At 40.4% G+C, this 27,574-nt stretch overlaps 2 protein-coding genes across 2 annotated transcripts in view; one reads left to right on the forward strand and one right to left on the reverse strand.

Moving 5' to 3' along the window:
• LOC104921709 (peroxisomal membrane protein 11A) overlaps positions 1-27,574 on the reverse strand; it is a 65,476-nt gene that overhangs the window by 31,997 nt on the left and 5,905 nt on the right. The gene's annotated exons all lie outside the window — the stretch shown is intronic.
• On the forward strand, positions 322-26,503 carry LOC104921702 (RNA polymerase II elongation factor ELL). Its single transcript, XM_010734318.3, has 12 exons — positions 322-620; positions 4,783-4,830; positions 16,263-16,390; positions 16,788-16,942; positions 19,363-19,601; positions 20,262-20,386; positions 22,057-22,171; positions 22,667-23,123; positions 23,641-23,704; positions 24,102-24,273; positions 24,378-24,422; positions 25,367-26,503. Exons 1-12 carry the CDS (start codon positions 483-485, stop codon positions 25,475-25,477), a joined length of 1,797 nt encoding a protein of 598 aa, XP_010732620.2. The 5' UTR covers positions 322-482; the 3' UTR covers positions 25,478-26,503.

Consider the following 27,574-nt stretch of genomic DNA (forward strand, 5'->3'; position numbering starts at 1 on the left):
TTTAAATTTATTGATTGAGACCATTTTAAGTACAATTTATACCCAGTTTGCACTGCAGTAATACACCACTTTCCAACCATATATTCGTCTGCAGGTGTATGTGTGTGTGTGTGTGTGTGTGTGCTGCAAAAAGACATATAATGCATTAACCAAAATCTATTTGGACTTAACCCAGAGAGAGAAAATAGAACAAAGACAAAACAAACAACTGGAGACTCCGAGGGCACAAATGACTCAAAAGCGAAAGTAAAATAGTTTCTTTACTTTGTACTTCCTGTATGTGTACGTGTGTGTAGATACATGTGTGTGTGTGTGTAGATACATGTGTGTGTGTGTGTGAGTGTGCGCGCGCGCGCGTGTCTGTAAATGTGTGTGTGTGTGTGTGTGTGTGTGTGTGTGTGTGTGTGTGTTAGCCCCGCCCACAGCCTCTCTCCTCCGTGACGTTTGAGGCAGAATGTCTCCAATAGTGTTCAGTTGTAGAAATGGCAGCGCTGAGACAGGAGCATCGGTATGGGCTCTCCTGTGGTAAAATCAACAAAAACACCCCGAATCAAACTCTCTATCACGTCAAACTCACTGACACCGCCATCCGGACCTTGGAAGCTTACCAGAACCTAAAGGTAAGACCAATCACCGGGTTGAACTTTGGAGCTTGCGTGTATGTGTGTGTGTGTGTGTGTTTTTCTTTAAAGCTATATTTTCATTATCTTAATCGCCTCCCAACTCCGGGAACTGTAAAATCCTCATAGGAGACGCAGCTTGTTTTTCCTTTGTGGTGGCAAATAAAATAGAAAAAGTAAAGTTGAAACAGTTCATGAGCTCAAATCTCATCGACAAAAGCGCTGTTGGCTGTTAAATGTTGTTGTCTGTGATACAGTAGAAAGCAATGAAAGCTTGATTTGTTGTGATCATAAATGGCAATTCAATAGACTTTGATGAATGAAGGGATTTCATTAAATTCTCCTACGGGAGAAGCTTTGAGTGTTTGGAGCAAGAAAAGAAGAAAAAAAAAAGAGGAGAGGCTCAGCTTATTTTAAATTGTGCGTGTCTGTTTGTTTACCAGAGCCAAATCTCCCGAAAAAAAGAAACCCCCGCAAAAAAGCTGTTAAAGTTCCCAAATGACAGAGACTTGTGAATGTACCCTGAGCTGTAACAGCGTGTTTTTAATCATTTTCTTTACATTCATGAGCTGCAAACATTTCGACGTGGATCAGACGTCTGATCAGCGTCGGTCCCGGAGGTCGATACGACGTCTAGTGGCTGATATCAAAGTTTTTTTTTCTGACGTCGGTCTCTTAACCAACGTCGTTTAAACGTTGTATAGACATTATTTCAACTTATATGACATTTACTGGCAAGTCAATCCACTAACAACACACACAGAGGGAAAAATCATTGAGAAAATGTACTCTCCACCCTAAATTTACCTTCGCCTTTATAACTAGACATAAAGCCTCCACTGCTGCTGCCTATAAAGTTGACACTGACACAAAACCTATAAAAAAGAAACACAGCTCTTGTGCTACATGTAGATAATTGTATTCCTTATTCTGTTATATGCATGTTTACTATAATAAGACTTGACTTCTCAATCCCAGCCTCAAACTGCTTCGTGATATTTTGACCCTTTGACCACATGAGGACATCATTCATAAGGGAATCAGGGAAAACTTGTTTTACAGTGAGGGTAAATAAACGACTATTATTCATGATTATTTATGAATACTATAAATGAAACATTAATACATGCTTTAATCTTCAACAAACGCAGTATTCAGGGTATAAAGTGTGTTACCCAAAGTACATCTTTAAACCGGAATAGAAACGTAGAACAGTCCTTGCAGGCTCATACTTAAGTTTGTGGACAAACACGGCTGGTTTGAGTTTCATTTCTGCACAGCAGCTGGAAAGAAGGCATAATAATGTTCATCTGTACAGAGTAGTAAGAGCATTTTTAATCTGTCAACTCCTGAAATAAAAACCTGTCCATCTATCATCTTGTGCATGAAAACGTCAGTAAAAGGAATGTGTAGAGTAAGACATTTGACTGGTCAAAACAGACAAGGGTTTGTCAATGAGCCCAATAAGTATTTTAATACATTTTGAAATAAAGAATGTGCCCTAAAAGTAACTAAAAGTTCACAAGGATAATACACGGGAATTCTGCTTTGCTACCTAAACTAACCACGTGTTGCATTTTCAAGAGCACACAGCTAGCGTGCTAGCTTTCTGCCCAAGTTTGCATGTAAATATATAAGAAAACCAGCTATGACAATATGTCATGTAGCCTCAAATGAAACAGTTGAGCATGCAAATGATAAAACAAACATAAGGCCTTAACTTGCATTTTAAATTCATTCACCTGCAACTCGGGTGCAGATCCTGTCACGCTCGACGTGGATAACACCTGTTGTGCATGCGTTGGAGCTCCCATCTTGGCCATTTACATGATTGTGTATCGCGTTTCCAATAATAACATGTCATTTTTATTTTAAACAGTGTTTATTTGGTTAAACCTTGAAATCACTACTTCCCTAAGATTATGTTTTCTTGTCTACAAATGATAGACGTTGAGTCACCGCATGACTTTATTTCAGTTGGACACAGATCGACTAAATGTTTGTTGGGTTGCATCTGAAATTCATTATTTAGATTATGGGTGAGCACAGATGATTGTTAGTCATTAGATGTTCAAATCTTTTTTTTTGGCTGGAGTAAATTAATGAACAAGCTATCAAGCAAGTTGTTTGACTCCTCTGAATCAGGAGACTGTTTTATTGCTTTTATGGTCCGTTTGATTACACATAGATAAATTAGTCTATCCAAATGGTCTTTCCCAGAGCAACACTTGATAAGACAGTTAGTCGCCCAGTTATGGCTGCAGTTGGAGGATCATTTGTTTGAGTTTTTTTTTCCTTGCTGGATGTGGGAGTCATTGGTTTAGCTCTATAGTCTGCATTGGTCTCTGTGGTAGGGCTCGGCAAGTTGTTGCTGCCGGGCTCTTGTGTATTATTGTTTGTTTGTTCGCCTTTTACACGCCTGGAAGCCCGCCCAGCTCCAGAGCTCATTGGTCTGTGAGGTAGAGTAAACTGCAGAGCTCACAGAGCCTGACAGCTTCCTCCAGGCCAAAGCAGGCAGGCAGGCACGCAAGGGAGGTTACTGCACAAGTTTTCCAAGTCAAAGACCACCCGAGAAAATACTGTTTTTAGACCGCTGGACTCCCACTGTGGTGTGGAGGGAACCTCAACCTGAAAGAGGTTCTGTTATAAGACATAATTCATTTATGTATTTTTGTGTTGTAGGCGAGCAGAAGGGCTATGAAACCTAAGATGAAGAGCTCTTATACGTGACATTGTAAAGTGTATCTATAAATCAAGAAACTGACTTTACTGAAATTACACAAAACTCAAAGGTATTCAAAAGACTAAAATCTAGTAAACTAGAAAATAACCAGTGAAACTAAAAACATATCATAAAGAATTAATCAGTTACCAAAAAGTTGATGATTCATTTGAGCCACTAATTCATTAGTACCATTTTCCCATAAGGAGCCCATAAAGGCTTTACTGTTGTAAATGGCTTTATTAATGGTTAAAAACATAAATCAGGTGCAAACCCTTAATAACAGGTAGTAAAGATACCTAGTGTTTGTAGTGTTTTCTATTACGTATATAGATGTTGATAACACAACACTCATGGTCGTATGTCTGCACTTATGGTGGTTGAAATGCTCCATCTGGAGGAGGAGGTCTTACAAATTCTTACTAATGGCAAATAACTGATGTGCAAAGATTACATGTTTTATTAACATTTTTAAACCTTTTATCATAAACATAATGTCTTATTAGTAAGTGGTGCCAATTAGTCGACCAGTGGTTTCAGCTCTACTCCAAAATCTTTCCATATTTTTCTCACGTTTTGCAAAATGGTCGAGTTCAGACCTTTAAGTCAGTCGTTCCGATTTAGCCCTATGGCTGTTTTGTCTATGTAATCTGTAACAAACATTATGTGCTTTAATATTTATTATTCCATTCAATATTAAAAGCTAACAGATGATGAAGAAAATCACAACAATGCTCCTCAACAGGGAAGATATTTCCCCCAAACCATTAATAATAAATAAAGAGCGCTGTCAATCATGAGCACAGCTATACTTCACAGATAATAGTCCCCATCTATTAACCATGTATCATGTTGCCTCAAAGGCAAATATTTTCTATGATTTTAATATTTCTTTTTCAGTAAGGGGGGCGATATAATGATGGTGAGCTTAAGCCAGGTACACTGTGGTCTTGGAGAGCAGCACGCAGGGGTTATAAAAAGTATCTTTTTAAAGAAATATAATTGGTTTCAGAAGGAGCTTTGTCCTTCCTCTGGGGTCTGTTGTAGTTGTTATTCACTTAATCATTTAGAGGGGAAATCAGCTGGAACATACATACAAAAACATACTCAGTAAACTTATGGTCATTTTCTATAAGTTATAAATGGATCAATTGCACACATTGCTCTGAAGGTAAGGGCCAGGAACCCCTGAACTGTATGATATAGAATAATGACAGTAATTCATTAGGGCAAAGCCTGATGGGAAATGGCAATTATGGCAATTATGGCAATGTTTTTGACATTTAATGAGGAAAGCTTTGTCTTATCAAGCTAGACTGTTGTTAGAACTGGAACAATGGCAATATATTTTCACTCATAATGTATGAGCTGTCCATTAGATTAACATGAACATGATTCCTGACCAGTTTCTTCTCTCTCTTTCTCTCTCTCTCTCCTCAGGCATCACTATCAAATCAGCCAGCGATTTGCTTCAAGGGGAGTCAGGGGGTAAGATGTTTTGCATACTCTCCCTAATGCCTCAGAAATTGAATGCTCTAATTAGTTCTGATTTGCTGTGGAGCGCACTTGTGACAGTTCCTCTGCACATCTTATTTGATTCTTAAGCATTCAATGAGCACATGCGTGCATCCACAAAGAGGTCGGATGTGACTTTCCAAATGTCAGTATGATTTTAGTTTTATTTTAGACGTTGGATTTTGTTGCCTTGGACGGTTTTATTTCCTAAAAATAAAAACTGTGTAGATCCAGTGATCTACACGGAGAATAAGGCTGCTATAGAGTCCAATGCCTGAGGCAAATGTGTCATTAATTTGCCCTCGTTATAATATTGTGTGTCATATTGTGGTTTGTATATACATATACAGAGACGAGGTACATAATCTACTAAAACACTTGGCGCTGAAAGCAAGAGGGCATTCCTGCGAAGCGCCTGTAAAGAAAGATGCCTGTGTCTGACCAGATTAGCCGGGCCACTATTACACCCTGCCTGGCTCTGCCTGCTAGGCTACTACACATTTACCACACAATCGGCCCCGTCTAAAAGGAGCTGTTCTAATCCCGGCAAGAGCCGATTGCATTGACGAAAGTGACTTTGCTCTGTACACAAATGCTGGTCCTGTGTGCTCACACGGGCCCTGGGAGCCCTAAGACAGGGTGCGCTATACCCCCAGGCTGCTAGCCAGGTTACTGGGTCAGGCTTGCAACTGGGGAGGCTTTGTTCAGGGAGGGGGAGGAGGAAAGGGGGAGTTGACGAACCCCAGGGAGCCGTCATGTCTCCATGCCTGTTGTCTCCGTGCAGACATGAAAGATTTGAAATACAGGAATGATACATGAACGGTGGAGTTCTTATCAAGACAGCACACAAAATATGTCCAAAACTCAAATAATATGTGTAGAAATGTAATGAAACATCTGTAAAACGAGCAGCAGATTAACCTGCTCATAAGAGTCTGTCTGTGAAGAAATGTTAAGAGTGCAATTTAAGTGTCCTTTAATCACTGAATAGGATTTGGTGATTATATCTCGGCTGGCACATTACATATTCAAATTGCTTTGCGGAATTCAAGCACAGGCTCCCTCCCCCTCCGACTATAGTCCCCGAGCTGGACGATTGGGCATTAATGAGGTAGCTGCAACCATTGGTGGTGGGGGAGGCCAGATTAAGCCGTTAGTGGGGGGAGGATGTTGGTGAACATGGCAGTCTGGCATACAACAGACAGAGCGGATAACCGATATCTGTGTCTCCATGTTGGGGGTTCAGACACATCACACATGTAGGTCTTCCCTTGGTTTTTTTTTTTTTTAATTTGCTGCATGAGTGTTTGCTGGAGCTCGTCTCTTCCTGAAAAGCAGCGTGAGGTCCAAGAGGTCATGTGTGGCGGGTGAGGAGGTTTGTGTCCACTGACAGTTGCCAGCTGTAGAGCTCGATCACGGAAGCCACGACTGCTTCTATTTGATCTTTGTCTACGCTGGCTCATGTCACATTTCCTGTAAAGGGGCACTTCCAGGGCCACAGAAACCAGAGGAATTCTTCAAATCACTGTCCTGGCGTCACTCCAGGGCTCAGCGGCATCAGGGGCCAGGGCTCCTATCGAGAAATAGCACACTGAGGTTTTTTCGGCTGCCTTTCTCTCTGACCCTGTGGCATTCAGCCCTACTATTGTAAATTGTCTTCCAAGCTTGTAATCATGCGATGAAAAACACAAGCTCTTACATGCCTGTGAAACTGGCTGTTCGAGGCAACTGTGACAATAAATAATTCTGCCCTTGAATCTATCTCATCTCTGCTTTCGCTTGTCTAAATATGGTATAAAGAGACTTAAAACTGGATGATATTGGAGGAAAGAGAACCGAATGGGTTTGATCAATATTGTCTGTAGCAGTGAAAGTTTTTTTTTTTAAAGAGGATGTGATGCAACTATAAAGAAATAAGAGAAGTAGAGCCATTTTTTTTTCCTTTTTTTTTTCTCAAGTTTTGTTAAAGCTGCGAATTGAGGATAAATTAGATTCTGGATTACTTTGAAATAATCACCAGGGATTAAGGAATACATTCAGAGCTGGTCTGGGTTCCCATGGCCTGGAATTTCACATCCTGGTGCTTATTTTCCTTTAGGGCTGGCAATGGCGCCTGCTTGTTGGCATGATCTATATCCATTTAGTAAGAAATGCTTATATATGTTCATATTTGTTGCATCCACGCTGCAGACTACATATTGATTTGAAAATGTGTTTTATCCATTGCATTACAGTGCTAAAAGAACATGCTCCTTTCTTTGTTTCTTACACTTCTGAATGGTTTAAAAGCGCTGTAGCTCACCTATTGGTAATATAGAAGTTTTATCAAGGTAATATCGTCATAGTAAACACAGACATTACATTTAAATGTCGCATGTTGTGCTGTGTCAGGTGTGACATCCGTTTAATTTCCTCCTCTGTTCATAAATGTTGAATTGCATTTGGCAGAGTGATTGTTTTTGTTTATGGCCCTCTCTGTATTTATGTGCACAGCTGTCACATAAAGGCAGCGGCGTTGGGATGAGGGGAATGTAGAAGTGCTCTTAAAGATATTCTCATGACGACTGTGTGTGAAGGCTGAGCTTCCCCTGGGCTCCCTCCTGCCTGCCCTCTTGATTATTTTGCCATTTCACCCCATGCCTTGGCTGAATCCTTGGGAGACATCAGGGCCTCTATCTCACACACGGCTGCTCTGACTCTACCCCCCGCCACCACGCCGCTTTGCTTCGCCTCCCGCTTGCACTGCAAATAAGCTTTTGCAGTGTGCAAGTGTGTATGTGTGCATGCACACATTATTTTTTTTTCTCCTTTTTTTCTGGAAGCTAATTAGAATAACAATAACAGGAATGTGGTTTGAGAGCCGTCCTCTCCCAGTGGCATAGCAGTGAGAGGGAGAGTTGTCCCACGTGTTTCTGAAAGGGCACACGCCACTCTATTCATCCAGATGTGTTAAGCCAGGCAAAAGTCTCTGTCTTCTCTTCACTGTGTTTATGCAGAAGCAGTTGGCCTTAGGATCTTTAGATCATACAGTATATTTTAGGAACAAGCCTCATGCCACAAGAGACTTTTCTTTAGCTCCTCTGTCATTATTGTGTTCTTCAGCTTCAAACAAGGGATTTTGAAGGATGCCATGGTGACTGTGGCAGTATTTCAAGAGTGCTTTACGGTTTCACGAGTGCTGTAAAAGATCGGAAATCAATGGCACAAACTGAGCAAGCGGCGTGACTTAGCGTATATGAAATCTTTTAATTTGCTAGAATTAGAAATACAGTCAAACAGATGCAGAGTTGTGTGTTCTTGTTGTGGCAATTAGCACTAAATATATAACCGTCACCCTGGGAAACATAGAGAAAAACTCACAGGTGGCTGTGAATAAGTGACTGAGGGTACATTTAAATACTGTTTGACTGGTTGATAAGTCATAAGCTCGATATCCCAAACCTAGAAAGAAAGAATCAATATGAGTAACCACAGGAAAACGGCATTGAGATTGGACACTGTGACTGTGTGATATTTGAAGCCGATGATAAATGTTTGTGCAGTGGGAGCTTCTGTGCTCAATCTTCTTGGGTACTGGCATCAGAAACAGCATTATTATAACACCATGTCTTGAGCAATATGAAGATATAATGCTGAATATGTTGTGTATAATTGATGAAAGTGTTCTTCTTTAAATATTTACATGATTACAAAGAAAGTTACTATCTAACAGTCCTCTGATGAATCTTACTGTGCAAAGCTGATTATTAATCATGCAGTAAGACATTTTGGTGTTGTAATAACAGAATCAAGTCGGCGATTGTGAAACATTTAATATGCCGTCTGCGTTGGCCTCTGAGGAATCTTATCACAATTTTTGTTCTTGGAATTGGAAATGCAGCTCAGCAGAACACTAACACTGCAAGTATGCATGGGTGCTGTGTTTGTGTACATTAGTAAGGGGTCTTTAAAGCTTAAGAGTTTGAAACCAACACCAGAGAGATATTGTTTAACAGGTTTATGTAATTCTTATTAGTTTTCTGGTTTTCTTCTCTTGATTTGTCTTATTTTGAGCTTCACCACATTAAAGCTTAACTAGCTTGATATCAGCAGGGACATTTTGAATTTTTCTAATGTATTTTACTCATACTTTTATGAAAAAAATGGGGATACTATTAAACTAATGAAGCAAACCACCTGCAGTCACATGAAAAATCCATTTTTACTTACACCTGTATGTACGTTATGTTTGACAGCACAATGAATGTGTTATTTGGCTTACCTCTTCAGTCCATGTAAACCTGGTTTTACACATCTCACAGCAAATTTTTGGATTTCCCCGTCTTTCTCCAAGTTTCCCTGCAAGTTAATCAGGTTTTGGACATACTTTCCAATGCACAATCTGTGAATTGTTAAAGGATTACAGACTGCCTGCTTGCGTGGAGAGAAAAGTCCAGTAATGGGAGTATAGTGCAACACTCCAAGTGGTTTTGTGGGATTGCTCCAGTGAAACAGCTAGGAATCAACAAGGGAAACACATTACTGTTGTCAGTGCATTTGAGGTCTAATAACCAGCGTGTAAAGGGAATTTCCGAACTTTCACCACATCGTCATTTAATGCAAATGGGGCATGCTTTAGAAGGGGGGAATCCATTTACAGCACAGCCAGAGTGCGTCTAATTGTTTTGTTTTTTATGTGGTTCCCGTTTGCATATGACAAATAAAGGAAGCAGTGTCCTATCCCTTAACACAGGCTTTAAAGATCTCCATCCCTCCGTGTATGAAGAGGAAGGCACCTACAGTAATGGGGGTGGAGGGCTTGTCGGGGGTGGGGGAAACCAGAGAGTGTTTGTTGAGGTTGACAGATTAGCTCCAGCTTCTTGGGGAAAAAAAAGACTGATTCTGCTTGGCATAACAGGCAGTACCTTGGGGGATGCTCGACAGTTGCCCATCCCCATATCCCCACACTAACTCCAGTCAGTCCCCACCTCCCCCTTCTTTTTCTTTCCTGTCTCTACCAACCCCCCTCAATGAATAGATCCTCGTGCACAGGAACCAACACATTTACCCTCACTCACTCAGTCACGGAAAGCATGATTTAGACCATAAGAAGTGATGTCATGTGTTTGTTTTGTTTTTGACAAATTAGTCACAGTGGGATTGTAGATCATACTGTACAAAGCTTGGGGACAGTGGGTAAAAATAATTAATCCGACCCCTGTGTTTCTCTGTGACGCTGTTTCTCAGCATCACTGCACTTACTTGAGTGCATGTGACACTGAAACATGGCCGACAGTCGATTGTTGTTGCTGTCAGAGCAGTGTCTCAACTTGTGGAGTCCACTATAAGACATGTGATCTCAACATTGTTTGACATATAAACCTAAACCAAAAATCACTTTAGCTTTAGCCAGGATCCATCCCCCTCTGCTCTACTGAGCTACTCGTCACATTCCTAAAGGAGGACAATTTAAGGCCATCCTTCATGCACTGGCTCTTCTGGGAGCCACTGCCCCCCCTCCCCTCCATCCACACCCAAACCCCAAATCCCTCCCTTTACCCTCCGACAACACACAGCCACACGTCCCCGCTGTTCATGAATAATCCAGGCGGGCCGACAGCCCATTGCACTCAGCTTTGTGGGGGAAGACGCTAGAACAAAAGACAGGCAGCTCACAGAGCAGCTATGGCTGAGTAGGCTCAGATGAGAAGACAATGGTAACTAGTGTCAATACAGACAGGGGCAGGAGGCAAAGACTTCAGAGTAAATCACATATCCATGCGCCTGCTCCCATCTCAGTGTTGCCATGCCAAATACCAGAGCTGGGAACCTTGCCTTCTTGCTTTCGTCTGCAGAGCAAAGAGAAGAAAGACAGAGAGAGAGAGAGAGAGAAACTATCCTCTCATCTTTCATCTTACAGATGTTTGGCTTGCAAAAGCACAAGACTGGGGGAAAAGTAGATCTCTTTAGTGAAGCTATTTTTTCCTCCTTCACCAAATGGCAGGGTTAAGAACTCTGTTTAACCCCATCAGAGATGAGCAGTTTAAACATGCTCGGGGAGTTAAAGATGAAGTTTTACAAGGACATCACCGGTGGTGTCCTTTGTCCTTGTTCAACTGCTGAACCCCCTGCCAAGATTTTTTGTTCCAGTCCAGTTCACACCTTATAACAGCTTGAAAGTATTTGACATCCCCAAACACACAGGCCCTGGAGTAGCAGATGTGGCTGGGCTGTGGCCACAGAGGCAGTTATTGTATCAGCCTGTATGCTCCACAGGGGGGCTGCACTGACAAGGTGCTAAGCATTGCCGTTCTGAGGCCATTTGGTCACCCTGACTGTAACTGTCCAACGGCTACATTTGACTTGTATCACGATAATGAGCGACATTACAGCGCGCAGCTCTCGCTGCTTTTATGAAGCTGTTCAGTTTTATTAAACTGACCCATGTTAATAAGACCAACTGATGATAACAATACCCCATTAAGCTTTTCTATGATTAATTAATCTTTAGATTTAAAGACTCACACAATCATAATTAGAATACTATGGAGCATGAGTAGTTAAATTTTGCTCATTCTGAGCGGGACAAATGAAAATCGTATAACTTATAATTTAATTTTTAGAAATTTTGGGGGTAAATTCTGTTTCTGTTGTATAGAGCGCTCATTGAAATACATTGAAATAAATTTTGAACCCTGGACTGTGGAAGACTTTTTTTTTAAGTTTCAGTTTCAGCCTGGATATCAAAGTCAATATGCTGTTCCTCGCTCCCCTAAGGTAAAAGAAATTTTCAAAAAATATATGGATAAAATATTGTAAAAAACACACACATAAAGTTAAAGGAACATTTATTTCCAAATGAACAATCAGACATATGTCTTATGTCACAGTGCAAAAAGGGTTACGGTTAGTGTGGGATCCAGTAGAGGCACAAAACAGCATTTCTTGACTTCTGGACAAACAAGGAAGTTTGAGATGCTCTAGCTCACTCTTGACTGGTCAGAGGCCACGGCAACTAGGGTTGCAAAATCCCAGGAATTTTCAAAGTTGAAAACTTTTCATGGGAATTAACGGGAATAAACCGAAAATTTACAAAAACTTAAATATACTTGGAGAAAATATATTTTAGCATGATCTTGACTAGTGCACTTGAATATCTGCTATTCCTCAGTCACATGCACATGCAGATGTATTCATATAGTAGATAGCTAGCTGATCACCCCCAATTACTAAATTACTCCCAATTTCCAGTTAACTCCCATAAATTTCCATAATTTCCATGGAAAGTTTCCAATTTGGAATATTTACAAAATTCCCCAACTTAAGTAGGACATTTGCCAGAAATGTTCTGCCCCTTTGCAACCCTAATAGTGGCACTCCTGCTGATGTGGCCCAACCTTTGTTGATTGGCTGGAGAAAGTCACGTGATTCTGCTCCTTCAGCTTCTTCATAATAAGTATCATTTTGTGCCTCACAGTGCTAGAACATTTACCATCTTGACACGTGCCCTACGATCAAAGTATTGATGAGGATGTTAATATTGCTGAATGTAAACAGTACAAAAAAAACAAACACTTTTTCTGTTTTTTTTCTGTTGCAATCCTCATGTAATGTATGCAGGCTGGTGGAGTCATGTAGAAAAGGCTACTGTCAGTTACATGGATGTGTGTGCATGATTCACCAGGCCTTGCCCTCGTAGTACTGCCGCTGTAACTGTTATTAAATGTGCCTGAGCCTGTGTTTACTTATAGTGACTCGTTGACCAAGTCACTCACATTTACATAGACAAATATAAGTTCAGTGTTTTTGTTTCTATTTTTGTTTGTTCACTGATGATTGTACCTTTTGACTCAACACATATCTGACAGATAATAAGTTACTTTCTATTCACATGGAGCCTAAAACTGTCAGTTAAATATTTGACCTTACTCCCTGCATGTGCCCTGTGGGAGTGCAGGGCTTCCTCTGCTCTAAAAAAAAAGACACAACGACAATAGACACACTCACGCACACACACATAGCCTCAGGGGATCACACCAAAGCTCCATATGGAGAGGTCCATGACTCAGCGTCTCTATGTAAATCTACACCTACTACATGGCTGACAGCAGCTTCAGGAACACAAACCTGTTGGTACAAGTGGTGTCACTGACTAAACACATCAAAAGCCACAGTTAATTTCATCAGGCTGGGTGGGACGATGATGAAAAAAGGCCGCTTTGCATAAACTGGCTGTGCTGATTAGTGCACTCTTTAGTCACTAGTCACATATCACTCTAATTTGTAAACCCCTGGTTGTTCAGGCGACAGCAAAGTTGTTCAGTTGTTTCTTCTTCTTGTTGGTATGCAACCACAAATGTCATTGACTGACCAGGTAACATGACTGTGAACGTGTTATTTCCTGAACTGATAAACATACAAAGCAGTGGCATTAACAACAGAGAGGAACTCTAAACTTATTGTTTTTAGTGTTTAACCACACAGACAATATCATAATGATGTTTTAATTAATAAAAGGTTATACATTTTTAAATGTTTTAGCATTAGAGCAAAACTACAGAACTTTTGTAGCAATAAATAATACATTCTTCCTCTTACAAATTAAAACATTAAATTATAAGCAATAAAATGCACTCGGGTTTCGCAGTTATTTAGTCTGGTAAGACCAGTAGCCAACAGCCTGACTTATACTAGTTAGTTTTATACTGATACCTGAGTTTAATATTTTATATTTCTGAGTTTTATAGAGAGTTTTTTGACCAATGGCCAACAGCAACATTGTTGACAAGGATCCCTTAAATATCCATAAAGCCACGCATTTTCAAACGTTTATCCTTAATCAGGGTCATCTGGGGCTGGAGCCAATCCCAGCTGGCTCCCTTTTATTTTTTAATTAACTAATTGAAAACAGTATTAATTGTGTTTTTTGTTTTTAAAAAATTAAAGTCGACAGTGTTTCTAAATCACCTAAAGATTATTTTCGGCATTTCTGTACCAACATGCACTATTTTTTAAAATAGTTTTTAAATCAGCCAATATGTTGATCTGGCCTATATATTTGTTCAGCTCTTGTGGCTACACTGTCAGCTAATGTTAGCAAACTTTAAACAGGTATCGTTATGTAACTCACATTACTGACTCAGGTTGTTGACTTTATGACTCCTCGCTTCTTTCTGCTTAACACTATATTTTAGGAGCCATTATTCAGCATTATTCAGTTTCACGGGACAGTAATTTCATAGTACTTTGGAGTTTTTGTACAGATTAAACAAGATTTGACATAGTACTTAATAAGTTTGGAAGATTTACTTGCCTTAAAGAGCCATGCTAGCTGTCTTTTTGCTAAGTTAAGATAGGCCATAGATTCATATTTATTTTATAGACATTAGACTGGTATTATCTTCTCCACTAACTTTCTGCAGGAAAGTGAATAGGTGCATATGTCAAACTGTCCCTGTGCTGCACTTTTAGGGTTAAGTTAGTGATCCTGGTGTTAGACAGAGAGGCTCCACTTTAGGAGTCGGGAACAGGGAACTAATGGGTTAAATGACATATGGTTATGAAGCTTGAGAAGGAAGCTGTGAATAAAACGGGGGCGACCTCTGAACAGTCTGACCTGAGTGACATTGATTAGAATTAGAATGTGAAGTGTGCACGGTGGCATGGATGGGGGTGACAGGCAAATCTAATGCAGGAGGGCTGGAGGGGGCTCATACTGCTGCCATCGACTGAAAGCGGGGACATGGTGGCACTATTGCAATGCTAAATGTGTAAATGTGCGCCCTCATCTTTATCATGACCTAGCTTTTGTTTAGCAGCACTCAAATTCAAATGCAGTTCTTCTGCATGCCTTTCTCTACCTCAATAACCCCGTTTTAGTGACTTGTTGCTTCTAATTTTGGTCAAGGCGGCTACTACTTTACTCTCTTAAAGTAATAGCTCCTGAGGACACGGCTCGCCTCTTGTCCCTGCTCACTTTGATGCTTTTTTGGTTGATCATCCTTAATTAGCGTGAAAAAACCCAAAGCAGACATATGCAGGACTCCGCTCTACTACTTCATGTGAACGGTTAGACATAAATAGGTCAGAATTAATGGTCAGCTGTGTGTCTCAAGTGTGCATGGCCTTGTGGGCCGCTTTGCGTTTTGTGTTGACATGGGTGGACATGAAGGAAAGCTGTAGGCTGATGGGGGCAGGGTGAATGGCATGCCTTGGGTTTGAGAAGAGGAGGAGGGGTGTCGGGTAGAGGAGCTGTTCATTGGTTCTGTGCTGCAAAAGAGAGAAAAAAACTGCTTATGGCTTTGCTGCATGACTGGGCATTTGTGACAGCTATAGTCCTGCCTGCCACATCTGCCAGGGACACTGCGCTCTCCGCCAGTCAGCTTATAATCAATCACTTACAACTGATATCTAAAAAGGAAGCTTTAAGCCTGTCTGACTGACATTAGTTTTTCTTGAGACCTGCAAATAAAAAGCGCTTGTGTGCTTTGGCCTGAGGTGGTACCACGAGGTCCGCTACATAAAGAGGTGAAAGAAAGGAAAAATTTGAGCTGCAGCAGCCATTTCACGTTGAGTACAACTCATCAGTAAGCACGTATTCATGCTTTTATAGTATGGGTGATAATCATCGGGCTTCTGTTGAATCTAGGACATTCTATCAACAAAAGTACTAAACTGTCCATTTTCAGGCTGAAACACAGCTGCAGGCGGTGTAGAAGAGAGCCGCTGCCAAATGTGTTTTAAAGGACATATTACCTGTTGGTTAATGACTTTCTGTGTTGAACTGTCCTTTTAGTGAAAGTGGGTTTTTAGGTCATTTTATGTAACAGGTTTCTGACAGAGATAGACTTCACCCTGTTGGCTTGTGTGTTGCTAGGGAGTTGTGGACAGTCTGTGACAGAAGAGGTTATCGCCCAAGTGAAAAGCTGTCCGCTTTACTATTGTTATGTTTTGCCTTTCAGACAGGCTCCTCCCATGACTGGCTGCAGGTCATCGTCTCTGACCTGAGACTTACCATGGAGCCTCTGTGATTGGCTCAAGTGGGAGATTATTTAGGTCACATTTAAGGCGAAAAGAGAAAAGACAAAAAACGAACGAGTCAGGATTTCTCCAATCAGTTTCAGTAAAAGAAGCCACTTTGTTTTTTTTACTTTATCCAGTGTTTTTCCATTTGTGATTATAATTAATCTGATCAGGCTACATCTGGGATGATATCAGGGAGATAAAGCATGCAAATTACATAACACACCACTCATATTAGCAATAATAGCAGCGGATACACTCACACATGTCGAGTGTGTTTGTCAGCGCTGTAAAACTAACATGGCTCGGCTTTAAACACAACTTGGTTGATGTTTTATGAAGATATTTTACTCTCCTGAATAACGTTTCTTATAAATTTGTTTTTTCTTTATTTGTCCTGATAGTACGTAAAGATCCCAGCGCCGACCCCAGAATCTCCCGATGGATTCAGAGTCTTCTCATTCTACCTGTCCAGTGACAGCAAAGACAAGCCTCAGTCGAGTTTCGACTGCATTCACCAGTATGTCTCAGGGTAAGCAGCACACATAACTCTTTCCACAGTCGACCACAAATGGAATTTGTAGTAAATTTAGTGTCAGACTGAGACCGCAGGGCCTTACCAAACAGTGGCCTCTCTCTCTCAGTACTACAACACCAGACAGTGCCACTGTTAGACTATATTCAAACATGACTACAATAACACCCAGAGGTTGTCATGCCACAGCTAACCTTTCAGCCTACATAACTAATGCTTTATCAAACCTGAGCTAAAATTTGCATGCAGACACAAGCCACAGAACCAGTTTGTATGACAGCAAGAATCACTAATGCTTGTGTTTGACAGACAGCCAGCTAATTGAGCTGAGCCAGAGAATTTGTAAGCTTAAACTCTTAAATCTCTTCTCCTTTATTTTCTCCCCTCCACACAGGGAGGGCAGGGATCACCTGGAGGGCCAGGGTAGCATTCAGGACAAGATCACTGTTTGTGCCACAGACGACTCCTACCAGACGACCCGGGAGCGAATGTCTCAGGTGGAGAAGGACATCTGGAGCCGCTCAGCAATCGAGATCAAGCCGGGGCCAAGTGAGCTTTTGCCTGATATCTGTATACCCTGTTTTAGCTTCCAGCTTCAGTTGTGGTAGCCTTCAAGCACACAGGTATCAAGCACAGATTACTGGAGAGCTTTCATATTCCCAGAAATCTTCTAAACCGTTGCTTCTCACCATTTCATCCTGCTGATAATTGCCATATGGTGTGGAAGTTATCACATAATTGATCAAAGTGCTGCGTTGCAATTATTCATGCAAGAGGGATGTCTCTCTCTTTCTTGTAATGTTCCTTTCATTTTGACCAGATTGCTCAGGCAGTGTGCCAACTTGCCTGCCAGCACCATTAATGTGATTGAGTTTGCCAGAAGTATGTGCTAATAAGTCTCATGCTGATGAAGTTTAGCCTAAAATGGAATTACACTGACTGGAGTTTTAATTCATTTTTCATTTGATAAAATACATAATCTAAAGAAGAGCCTACTCTTAACCTGAAGTAATCTGGGCCTAACATGCATGATCTCCTTCATGCAATTAATTTTCTTCATTCACTGCTTCACTGCCTGAGTCATGGTTTTAGAGTCACTGTCGATTAAACTGACCATGCTTCAACTTCATGAATGATGTAATGAGCCTTCATGACATTTAGAGGCGCCATGTGAATTTAAATGCTTGTGTAGATTATATTCTAGGGATGGAAAAATGCTATGAAGACCAGTGGTACAACATGATGTTTAGGGTAATTGCTGTAGAAGCCAGCTGTTGGAAGTGTTCCTGCACATTACATGTCATGCTTTGCTGCAGAAATAGTCTCTTAGAGGCTTTTATGAAATAAACTTAACATATCTGGCACACCTATGCATCAAAAGACATGAAACATCCAGGTTAGAAACATGCAGTTACAGGACAGTTAAACACATAACTGTCCCTCCTTTCTCGTGGAAAGATAAATAGATGAATTATGGATCACAGTATGTGCCATATGCAGTGGAGAGCACACCGTTGTTTTGTGGTGACGGGTGACGTCTTTTTATGGTACAGTAATGCTATACTCATCACAAAAAATGTGCATATACCAACTCACAACTGCAGGTTACAGAGTAGAAAAATGTCCACAATTTACATAATAATTTAGGAAGTTCAATTCAGGGAAAAGGAGACACTGACTAAACGACATGTGATATTTGTGCACACCTGGTGTTGGATGAGTTCGAAAAGTGTTATGAATAAATTCAGCTTGACTCTTTGACGTCATTTTAATATGATATCTTCGATAATAACGATAGAATTTTGTTAACAGATGGTACTTTTAGTGTTTAGTGCTTATGAACTCGCACACAATACCATAAAGCCAACAGTTGTCCTTAATGAGACATCGCTGTCATTATGGGATGTGTCATTCCACAGAAAACAGCCTTGCGAGTCTTAAAACTTCCCTCAAGCTGCTTTAATTTATTACCATCAAACAAAGGTTCTAGTTGCTGCTTGTCTGAAATGTGGACATGCAGGTTGTTTCAGTGCGGGAAGTATATTTGTTTATAATCATAATGTTGAAACAAGCTCCAGCAAGACTGTTGCATTTGGCACAGACTATTTAAATCTTCCAAGTTACTTCAAGTTAATATCAAAATTACTGTATTTAAAGTGTAAATATCTACAGGTTTAACAGTCAAATGTCCTGAATACATCTGATACTTGTACCATGTGGTTGCTGTGAAAGCGCTGTTAGTTGCCGACCTATAGAAACCTCCAAAGTATGGCTTAATGTTGTAATGAGATTACAGTCTGCAGATATCTATAAGCACTGCGTGTCCGGGTTCAACTGAATTAGTACTGCAAGAGGAAGAAAGGGCCTCTCTGTGTTAGTTGCTTTAGTTTCCATGCTCCTCTGTTTATTCAGCAGCAGGCTAACCCTACTGTCAACCCCTTTCACTGTTTTCCACTCGCTGCAACACTGCCTTCCCACACCAAAACAGAAAGGTACATGAGGTACACTGTGTTAAAGGTATTTATGTGTGTAAACTGCCTTTTCAGATCCAGCTAAAAGTCCTTTAAGACAGTGCTGCACCTCCTGTATTTGTTGTGTGTGTGCATACAGCAGATTGTATGACAAGAGAGATATAATGAAGATAAAATATGTGGCTCTCCCTTGTGTGTTGGCCTCTCTTTCAAAATCAGGTTGTGATTTGGATAACTGGCCCGAGGACTGGATTAGTTGTGATATGTTGCCTGCGCTATTACAGGATACTGGGAACGTACATGAATCCTGTTATCAGATCAGTTATAATCATCTAGTTCTTCTCTAGTTTGGTGTTGAGGAGCGGACATTGAAAAACAGCTTTAGATTTCTGCTCCGATAACTTTTTGATTCACTGTAATTGGCAGAAGAAACTTGCCCTCGTCTTCCACAAATGTCACACTGAAACTCTGCTCTGTGTTCCTTTGATTTCATCTTAGGTAAGTGCGTGAAGGTGAGGAATAAGGGTCTGGTATCAGGCTCGGATAGCAGCAACAGGCACTCCCCCAGCAACAAGAGGAGCCTGGTTCCCAGCCCTGTGGCACACCGGCCCCTAAGGGATCGCATCATTCATCTCCTGGCCTTAAAGCCCTATAGGAAACCTGAGCTGCTACTGTGGTTAGAGAGGGAGCGGGCCAGTCCAAAGGACAAGGCTGACCTGACCTCAGTACTGGATGAGGTAACACATCTGGCACATTGTTTACTAATGATAAAACACACTCATATGCAACAACTAAAAGAAAATACTAAAACGTGGCATGTGATAAATACAGATTTAGCTGCTTTTAGCAACAGGTTTGGAAACTACAAACATAAACGAGTCCCTAACTTATTATTTTTCTAATGATGCTAACAAACAGACTAACACAGCACAGCTGTAAAACTCCAAAAAAAGGTGCTGTCAGTACGTTTATTTCAGGCATATATTTCCTGTGTTCACAATGTTTGAGTGTCCCACTGCACTCATCAAGTGGAGACTGCAGGTAGTTGTAATTAGGACTGTGCTTTAATTATCTTTGGAGGAGAAGATTGTGTTTTGACAGGAGAGGGGTGGGGTATCTCCAGCTGGGATCAGACTACTTTCAGAATTGAAAGTGGTTGGTTTGGCTAGATTTGTATCAGTAGGTTTAAGTTGCATAAGGGCAGGGTTAAACTGTTTACCTCAGAAACAATACAGACCCAGTGAAGAAAGGACGTGTTTTATTTAAATATAAGGTGGAGTTACGGCATTGTGGGTTAACACAGTTCTGTGCTTTTATAACCTCAGCTGGCCTCTTTTCCTGTTCTATTCTGTCCTCTTTGTGTTGATTTATAACATTGGGGACTGTCTGTTTTTCAGGTTGGTAAACTGAACCTTAAAGACCACAGCTACTCTCTGAAGGATGAGCTGTACAGACACGTCCAGAGAGACTGGCCTGGATATCTAGAGGAGGAGAAGCAACTCATCCATAGGCTCCTGGTCAGGTGGGTGCTAAGTTAGCCATAATACACAAAAATGTGTGAGAGAATTGGGAATATATAACATATAACAATATGAGCAGTATGAACATAAACAGAGGTTACCAAATTATGAAGTGCAGGTATAAGTACAGTATAAACATTCATGGGATATATATTATAACCCCGGAGGCAATAACATCAATTATACTGGTGATGTGTCACATCCTCATTTGTTTGGGTGCCAGATGACTTTATTTCATATCGTAAATATATCAGAAAAGACAGTGATTATCTTGTGTTTACTTTTTTTAAGCTATTGCTTCAACATTTTTGGAAAATACACTTAAGCTACCACCCACAGCCAGTTATCTTATCTTAACATAAAGACTGGGAACAGGTGGAAACAGCTAATGCACCTACCAGCACCTCTAAAGCTCACTAATTAACACATTATATACAAACACAGAGATTTAGAGGTGCTTGTAGAGGTAGGAGGTTTTGTTACCTTTGCACACAGCCAGACTAGCTGTGTTTTCTGTCCTTGTGCTAAACTAAGCTAATCACCTTCTGGCTGTTTCCCCTGTATGTACCACACAGACGTGAGAGTGGTATCCGTTTTTTAATCTAATCCTTGGCAAGAAAGCAAAAAAAAAGCCTATTTCCCAAACTGTCAAACTGTTGCTTTAAAGTTGCTTTAGACCTTTAGAGAGCCATTTCAGCAGATAATGCAGAAAAGACTAAGGGATGGATGCGTTTTGACAGTGCTGGCGTTAATACAGAAAGGCCACTGAATTAATGTAGAAGTCTGCTGTGATCATGCTGAAAAGGGGAGCTTCTAAATGACTACTTCTCTGCAATGATGAATCTCTTAATGGACACATCAAAGCAGAGTAAAATATTCCCTGTACCATGTTGCCAAATGGCATTAGCATGGAAGAGCAAGACTGAGCTTTTTTAGGGTGAGCTTCCTCCTCTTGTACATTTCTTGTGCCTGCCAGTAAACGTGCAAGCCATGTGCTTCATGAGGATTCTGGATAAAACGCAAGTCATGTTGGCTGACTGCACAACCCCCTCTGTTATCCACCCCTGCTAAGTGTAAAAAGCATACAAATTGTTTGCCAAGTGTCATAAAGCTGTGATATCCTGCAAATACTGTAAAGTTCAGATTTCTTTCCTCTAGTTTATTCATTTCTTGGAGGTGGTCCTGCACTTCCACTTCTTTACTCTGACCATATGATTAAGGGGGTTGCATGAATCCACTTGGGGGGTGTGACATGCTGGAGTGTCGGTTTGAGGAAGGAGCTGTAGGAAGCAGATTAACAGCGAAGAGGGTTTGGTCCTACAGGAGGTGAAATCTGCTGCTATTGTTCTGTTCACTGGACTGTGTTTAGTCTTTGTGGTTGCCTCCTGTAGATTGCCTCACCAGAGACACAAAAATACCAGATAAACAAGCTTTGATTTTTGTTAAGTTTTGTAGTGTCAGTGATTATTTCTTCCATGGAAAAGCTGGCGCTGCTGCTGTCTTTTCTCTGCATGTCATAAATGATAATTGCTCATCCACTTGCAGTCATGAATTTGCCAAAACAAGCTTTATGACCCAGAGTACATACTGCCTCTTCCTGTTCAGCTTTATAGGCTATTTGCCTTGCTGTTACTACCCAACTGAAGTTGCTGTATTCTCAATCTTTCTTCAGGAAACTTCAGCCACTCCACAGTAGCCAGTTGAAGAGTCCCCAGTCCAATCATTCATTCCGCAAAACTCCCGGGGACTCTCCTTCACAACTCAGTCCTGCCAAGAATCTCTCCGTGGTAATTATTTGCCCTGAATGAATTCTATATTCCGACATCTTCTTTCATATAATACTGAGAATAGATAGGGTATGTCCACTTTTGCAGACACACATTCCTGGAATTATGATATTTCTGATAAATCTTTGTGTAATTACCTTGAATCGCTTCAGACTAAATACAGATCTGAGTGGAATTAAAGAATATGCTAATTCACATTCACATTCTTCAGATCAAAATGAGAACATGCATACTGTGATAGCCTATGATATCTTGTATGGTAGTAAATAGGTATGGGAGCTGGATCCGGTTAGCTTAGCTTAACATCAGTCGTCAACAAACAATGGACACTCCAAATTGAAATTTTCCAGCACACAAGCCCTGATAAAATGGCGATTTGTCATTTTTACACTTCTGTTTTTGAATGGATTAAAAATCTCATGTAGCTTGAACTCTAATGTCCAAAACTCAGATTAATCACAATGTTTGTTTTTGTTTTGTTTTTATTTCCTTTAGAAACGCCCATTGCCCTCAGAACCATCCAACTGTCAGACCCCCAAAAAACAAAGACTATTAGACCAGTGTTTGCCTCTGCAGTCACCCTCTTATGGAGACTATGGGACCAATGGGGCTCATAGCTCCTCCAGTAATGGAAACTCTAGTGTACAGATCAAACTGGAGTTTGACAAAACCAACAATCATCTCCAAGGGAGCCCAAATCGTCTGTACTCGCCGCACAAACTTAGCGGGTCTTCTGTTATTCCCAAAACGGAGAGGACAGAGCCAGCCCCTGCTGCACCTAGCTCTAAGCGCCCACACACTGACAAGTCCAATTGCACTGACCAACAGGTCACCAATGGCCAACATAAAAAGAAGAGGTCCAAAAAGCACAAAGACAAGGAACGAGAGCGCTTAAAACCAGACTGGATTGAGACAAGTCCAGACCTGAAGCAGAACCAAGAAAATGTCAAAGGTAAATGGTCATAAAACTAGAAAATCTGTTCAATAAAAACATCTGATCCTCATGTATCCTATTGTGCTGTCATGAATATGTTTTAGATTATTTACTTAGGCATTGACCTTATCAGCTTTCATTTGGCAAAAACAATCCTCAGAGTTGAATTATAGTTGCTGTTGGTAGAAGCCCACAAACAGCAATTCATATATTTTCATTTGAGAGAGCAGTGAGTGTTGTTAGGACTGCAACACTTTCTCGGCTCTCCAAACCTCACTCCTCGCTCGAGTCTGTTGATGATTGACTGTGAAACAGCTGGATGACCTACGGTCGGAGCCAGTCAGCAGGCAGTTTTGCCTCCTACACTGAGCTGCTGACGTGACTGCTTGCCTTGGATCAGATCTCTTATCGGAGACAGTGATAAATGATTCCATCAGCCTTGATATGATGGGCACATTATCGCATTTGCATTGGCCGATTGCTTTAACCTTTATTTTAATGTGTGTGCGTGTGTGTGTGTTTTTCCTATCTACAGACCACGAGGCAGAGAAAACACCTGTCAATCGAACCACAGCAGAGGAACTTCCTGACTATTTAATGTAAGATTAACACACACTGTGTAATATGCTATAATCCCTGATTCAGGAGGGATTTATAAATCAGGAATGACCTGATTTGTCCCAAAGGTGTTAGGTTCAGCTTCAAAACATTCGCATAAATATAGGGAAGTAAAACACATGTCTAAATGAGCTGTCACAAAACTTTCACTGAGAGTGACTTAGAAAACAAATGATCCTTATGGCTTACATTTTAAACATCTGGTCAACACATCATGCTGTTAAATCAGTGACGTGTCAGGCCTCTCGCCACCATTCTGCAGTGCCACCTTCTGGAAGGATTGAGAAAAAGCAACTTGGTGTCAAGAAGTCAATTCGGCTTTTACGTAACCGCTTTCAATAAGTTATGTTTTTATGTTTGTTTTTTTGTTTAATTTAGAAAATACAACACCATAACAGCACTGGAGCAGCGCCAACAGTACAAGGATGACTTCTGTGCCGAGTACGACGAATACAGAGCTCTTCATGACCGGATTGGGGCTATCACAGAGATGTTTGTTCAGTTGGGCTCAAAGATCAACACTCTTTCCCCAGGAACACAAGAGTACAAGGTACTGTCTGGACCAGGAGCCTTCAACTGCTCTATTTCTAATGAAACAGTGAACAGACCACATACATGGCACCCTAACACTTATCCCTTTTGTACTCTTTACAGATTATGGAGGACCAAATACTACAAAAGTACCGAAAGTATAAGAAAGTAAGACTCATTATATGTAACACTTGTAACAGTATACACTCAGCAGCATGCAAGAACCACTTATATGGACATATTTCTTCATATATAGGATTTAAAAGAATTTATGCATTAAACAATTTTCTTTTATTTCAAACTTTCTTTCGTGATCAAGGCTTAAATCAACAAAAATAATAATTAAATATAAAGTAATATTAAAAATCTCTTCACCTTATCAGTCTGACATGCTTCACGGCTCACCATGTCACTTCAAGTCAACTTCTCCTTTCACATTTTATTGGCTTGAGTATTTTTTGGCACAATTAACACAGTTCAGTACTTGCTCGGAAAATTCTGCCTCAGTCAGGGTTTTTTATGCAGCTCGCTCTCCGGGGGAAAATAATCTGTTAAAGCTACTGACATTTTATCATCACCTGTAATCAGATTTATTACCTTCTATCGTGTCGTGTCCCCTGGACCACCTCCCCTGTTCGTCATGGACTTTTTAGCTCTAGTGAAGACATTTGTCAACCCATTCCTTCTTTATTTGTGACATAGCTTTGATAGTATTGAGATGTCCTGATATCACTAGACAACACAACTATATTTGTTGTTTGTGTCACATTTTTGTGAGTGAAACCTTCCTTCAAATGGATCAGACAAATGAGCCTTGTATAGCATAGCGTGTGGGAGCTCCAATTATACTAATGACCGAATCTCACAAATGAGCAGCTACTCATGAACAGGTGGCATCCATCAGGTCGAAACAAGCAATTTATAACAAGTCTGTGCAGTTAAGAAAGTGAGCTGAATCCGACTTGAAACACTCACACAAATCTCCTGGAGAAAAAATGCTAATGAGAGGTTTATGATGAGAATATATAAATGCCATGGATCATGTTAGATTTTAATGTGTGTGAAACTGAAAGCTCACTGATGCCCCCTTTGCTTTTTCTTTTTCTTTCCAGAAGTTTCCTGGGTATCGGGAAGAGAAGAAGCGATGCGAGTACCTCCATCAGAAACTGTCGCATATCAAAGGCCTGATCACAGATTATGACCGAGCACAGGAGCTCTCCTAGTAACTGGCCTCTACCCTCGACAGGGTGTAATATGACTGGACCAAAAGACTCCTAATGGACCCAAAGACTTACCCAGTTGGGTCCCAGAGTCGCTGAGACACTATTCACTTTACTCCTCTGAGTGTTAATGGAATCGAGGAGCAAGGTTATTTTTTAAAAGTGGGCTGAGACCACCGACTCGTGATCAAATGTTGCCCCTTAACACTATGGTTTTGGATTATCGCTGTAAAGTCTGGATTTTTGTTCTGCTGTAAAATGGTCAGATGACGCAGTGAAAGCCAAATCTGTTTTTTTTTTCTGAAGTGCAAAAGAGATGTGATCCTTCCTCCTTACTTGCATTTTTTATTCTATCCTTTATCGTGTCAGAACTAAAAAGCGTTGATTTATAAAAGTATTAAATTGATGGTACAATCAAATCTTAGGGGAAAACGGAGCTACTAAAGTCTTTATATTTAAACACAGATTAATTTGTTTATTTGCTGTTTGCTGATAGAACACATCGAATCACAAAACATATTCATTAGTCACAGTAATAATGATATTAATGTGGTCGTGCCATAAACAGTTGTATCTATATCTCTCTTCAGACCACATGCAAACAGAACTTATCATCCATATAAACCTATATTTCTGCTAGGCTGAGACCCTTCAAAGGATTATCTCGAGAATACAAAGTGAAGTTAAAAATCCTAATATTCTGAGTTGTTGTTCACAGTGTGCTACAGCATCTGTGGTTCAGACCAGCCTCGTTGGGCTGATCTTGAGTACCTTTCTGCCAACGTCCAGTTTCATTTCTAAGAAATGTTGCACCATTCCTCCCAGTATCATAATGCTGCTGGTAAAGATAGTGCTTGTGCACATTTTGTGTCAATTTCACACACATGTAGCCTACCATGAACTGCCTTTTCATTATCAACTCACACGTCTTCTGGTTACAGGTTTGTTTACTGACATAGTAATCATACTTTATTTACGCTGTAGATGAATGACTACAAGTTGCTCTATGAAACAACATTTACATGCAATTTTTTAAAAAAAGCTTACAGGGTATATTCATCTTTGTAATCAAGCTTGTCCAAACATTTTTGATTTTTGATTTGATGACTATGATTTTGATTTGGTTGAGAAAATTTAGTTGAATAACAGTAATTCACTTGAGCGAGTGTTGATGTTATTCTGGTGGATGTGATAGAGATGCCTTTAACAAATTGGACTGTGTAATTTTTAGCCCCATGTGTGAAGCGTGGGGAGGATGGCACTGTGGGTCAGTCGTTCCCTTCAAACCACTTTAGTTCAGCTGGGTGTAAGGAGCAGGCTGACCTCTAGAGGCTGCTAGCAGGACTTTTTAGACTCATTTTAGATTTTCTGGATTTACTTGTACCGTGAAAGGTACATCTGAATATTCACAGCCTGTAATTTTAGTTCATTTAAATTAGCTGCGGCCTGAAGTAGGAAGTAGTGATCAGATTTCAGTGTTCTCTGGACATTTGCATCAGTGTAGCTGTACTCACAACTGTTGTCTTAATGATAAAAAATGGGAGAATGAAGCTAATATTTGCCTTAACATACATGTTCAGACATTTCCAAGATCCCTGTTCTGAAATGTTCCTGGGTTTAACCTGCACAGTTCAAAGCATTGTCAGACTATTTCTTTAAGTGTATTTTAGTTTGAAGGAAAGTTCAGTTACTGGACAGCTGTTCTGCAACAGTTATCTAATCTGTTTGTTGTTTTTCGTGTATGTCTTAATCATTTTCTGTTTTAGCTTCATTTGTTGTCTCATAATCTGTCGGATAATCATGAACTGTAATGAGATTTAATTCACTGTCCAATCCTATCAAGCACCACTACTTGCAGAAATCTATATGAAATAATGTGCTTTACTTCTCTTGATTTCTCAATGCAAATACTCTATACTGGGCTTAATGTCACATTTCAAGCAGCTCTTTTTCATCCAAGTAAAATGTTTGTTTTATTTTTACATCTGGTATTCTGGGATGGTTGAAGGATTAGCAACAGTTGCTCTGTCTTGGCACATATAAATGTTTCCAAGAATATTTATTAGCACTGACTGTTAAAAAAAAGGAGAATTATAAGCC

This window comes from Larimichthys crocea, chromosome XXI, assembly GCF_000972845.2.
Source record: "Larimichthys crocea isolate SSNF chromosome XXI, L_crocea_2.0, whole genome shotgun sequence".
Taxonomy (NCBI): domain Eukaryota; kingdom Metazoa; phylum Chordata; class Actinopteri; family Sciaenidae; genus Larimichthys; species Larimichthys crocea.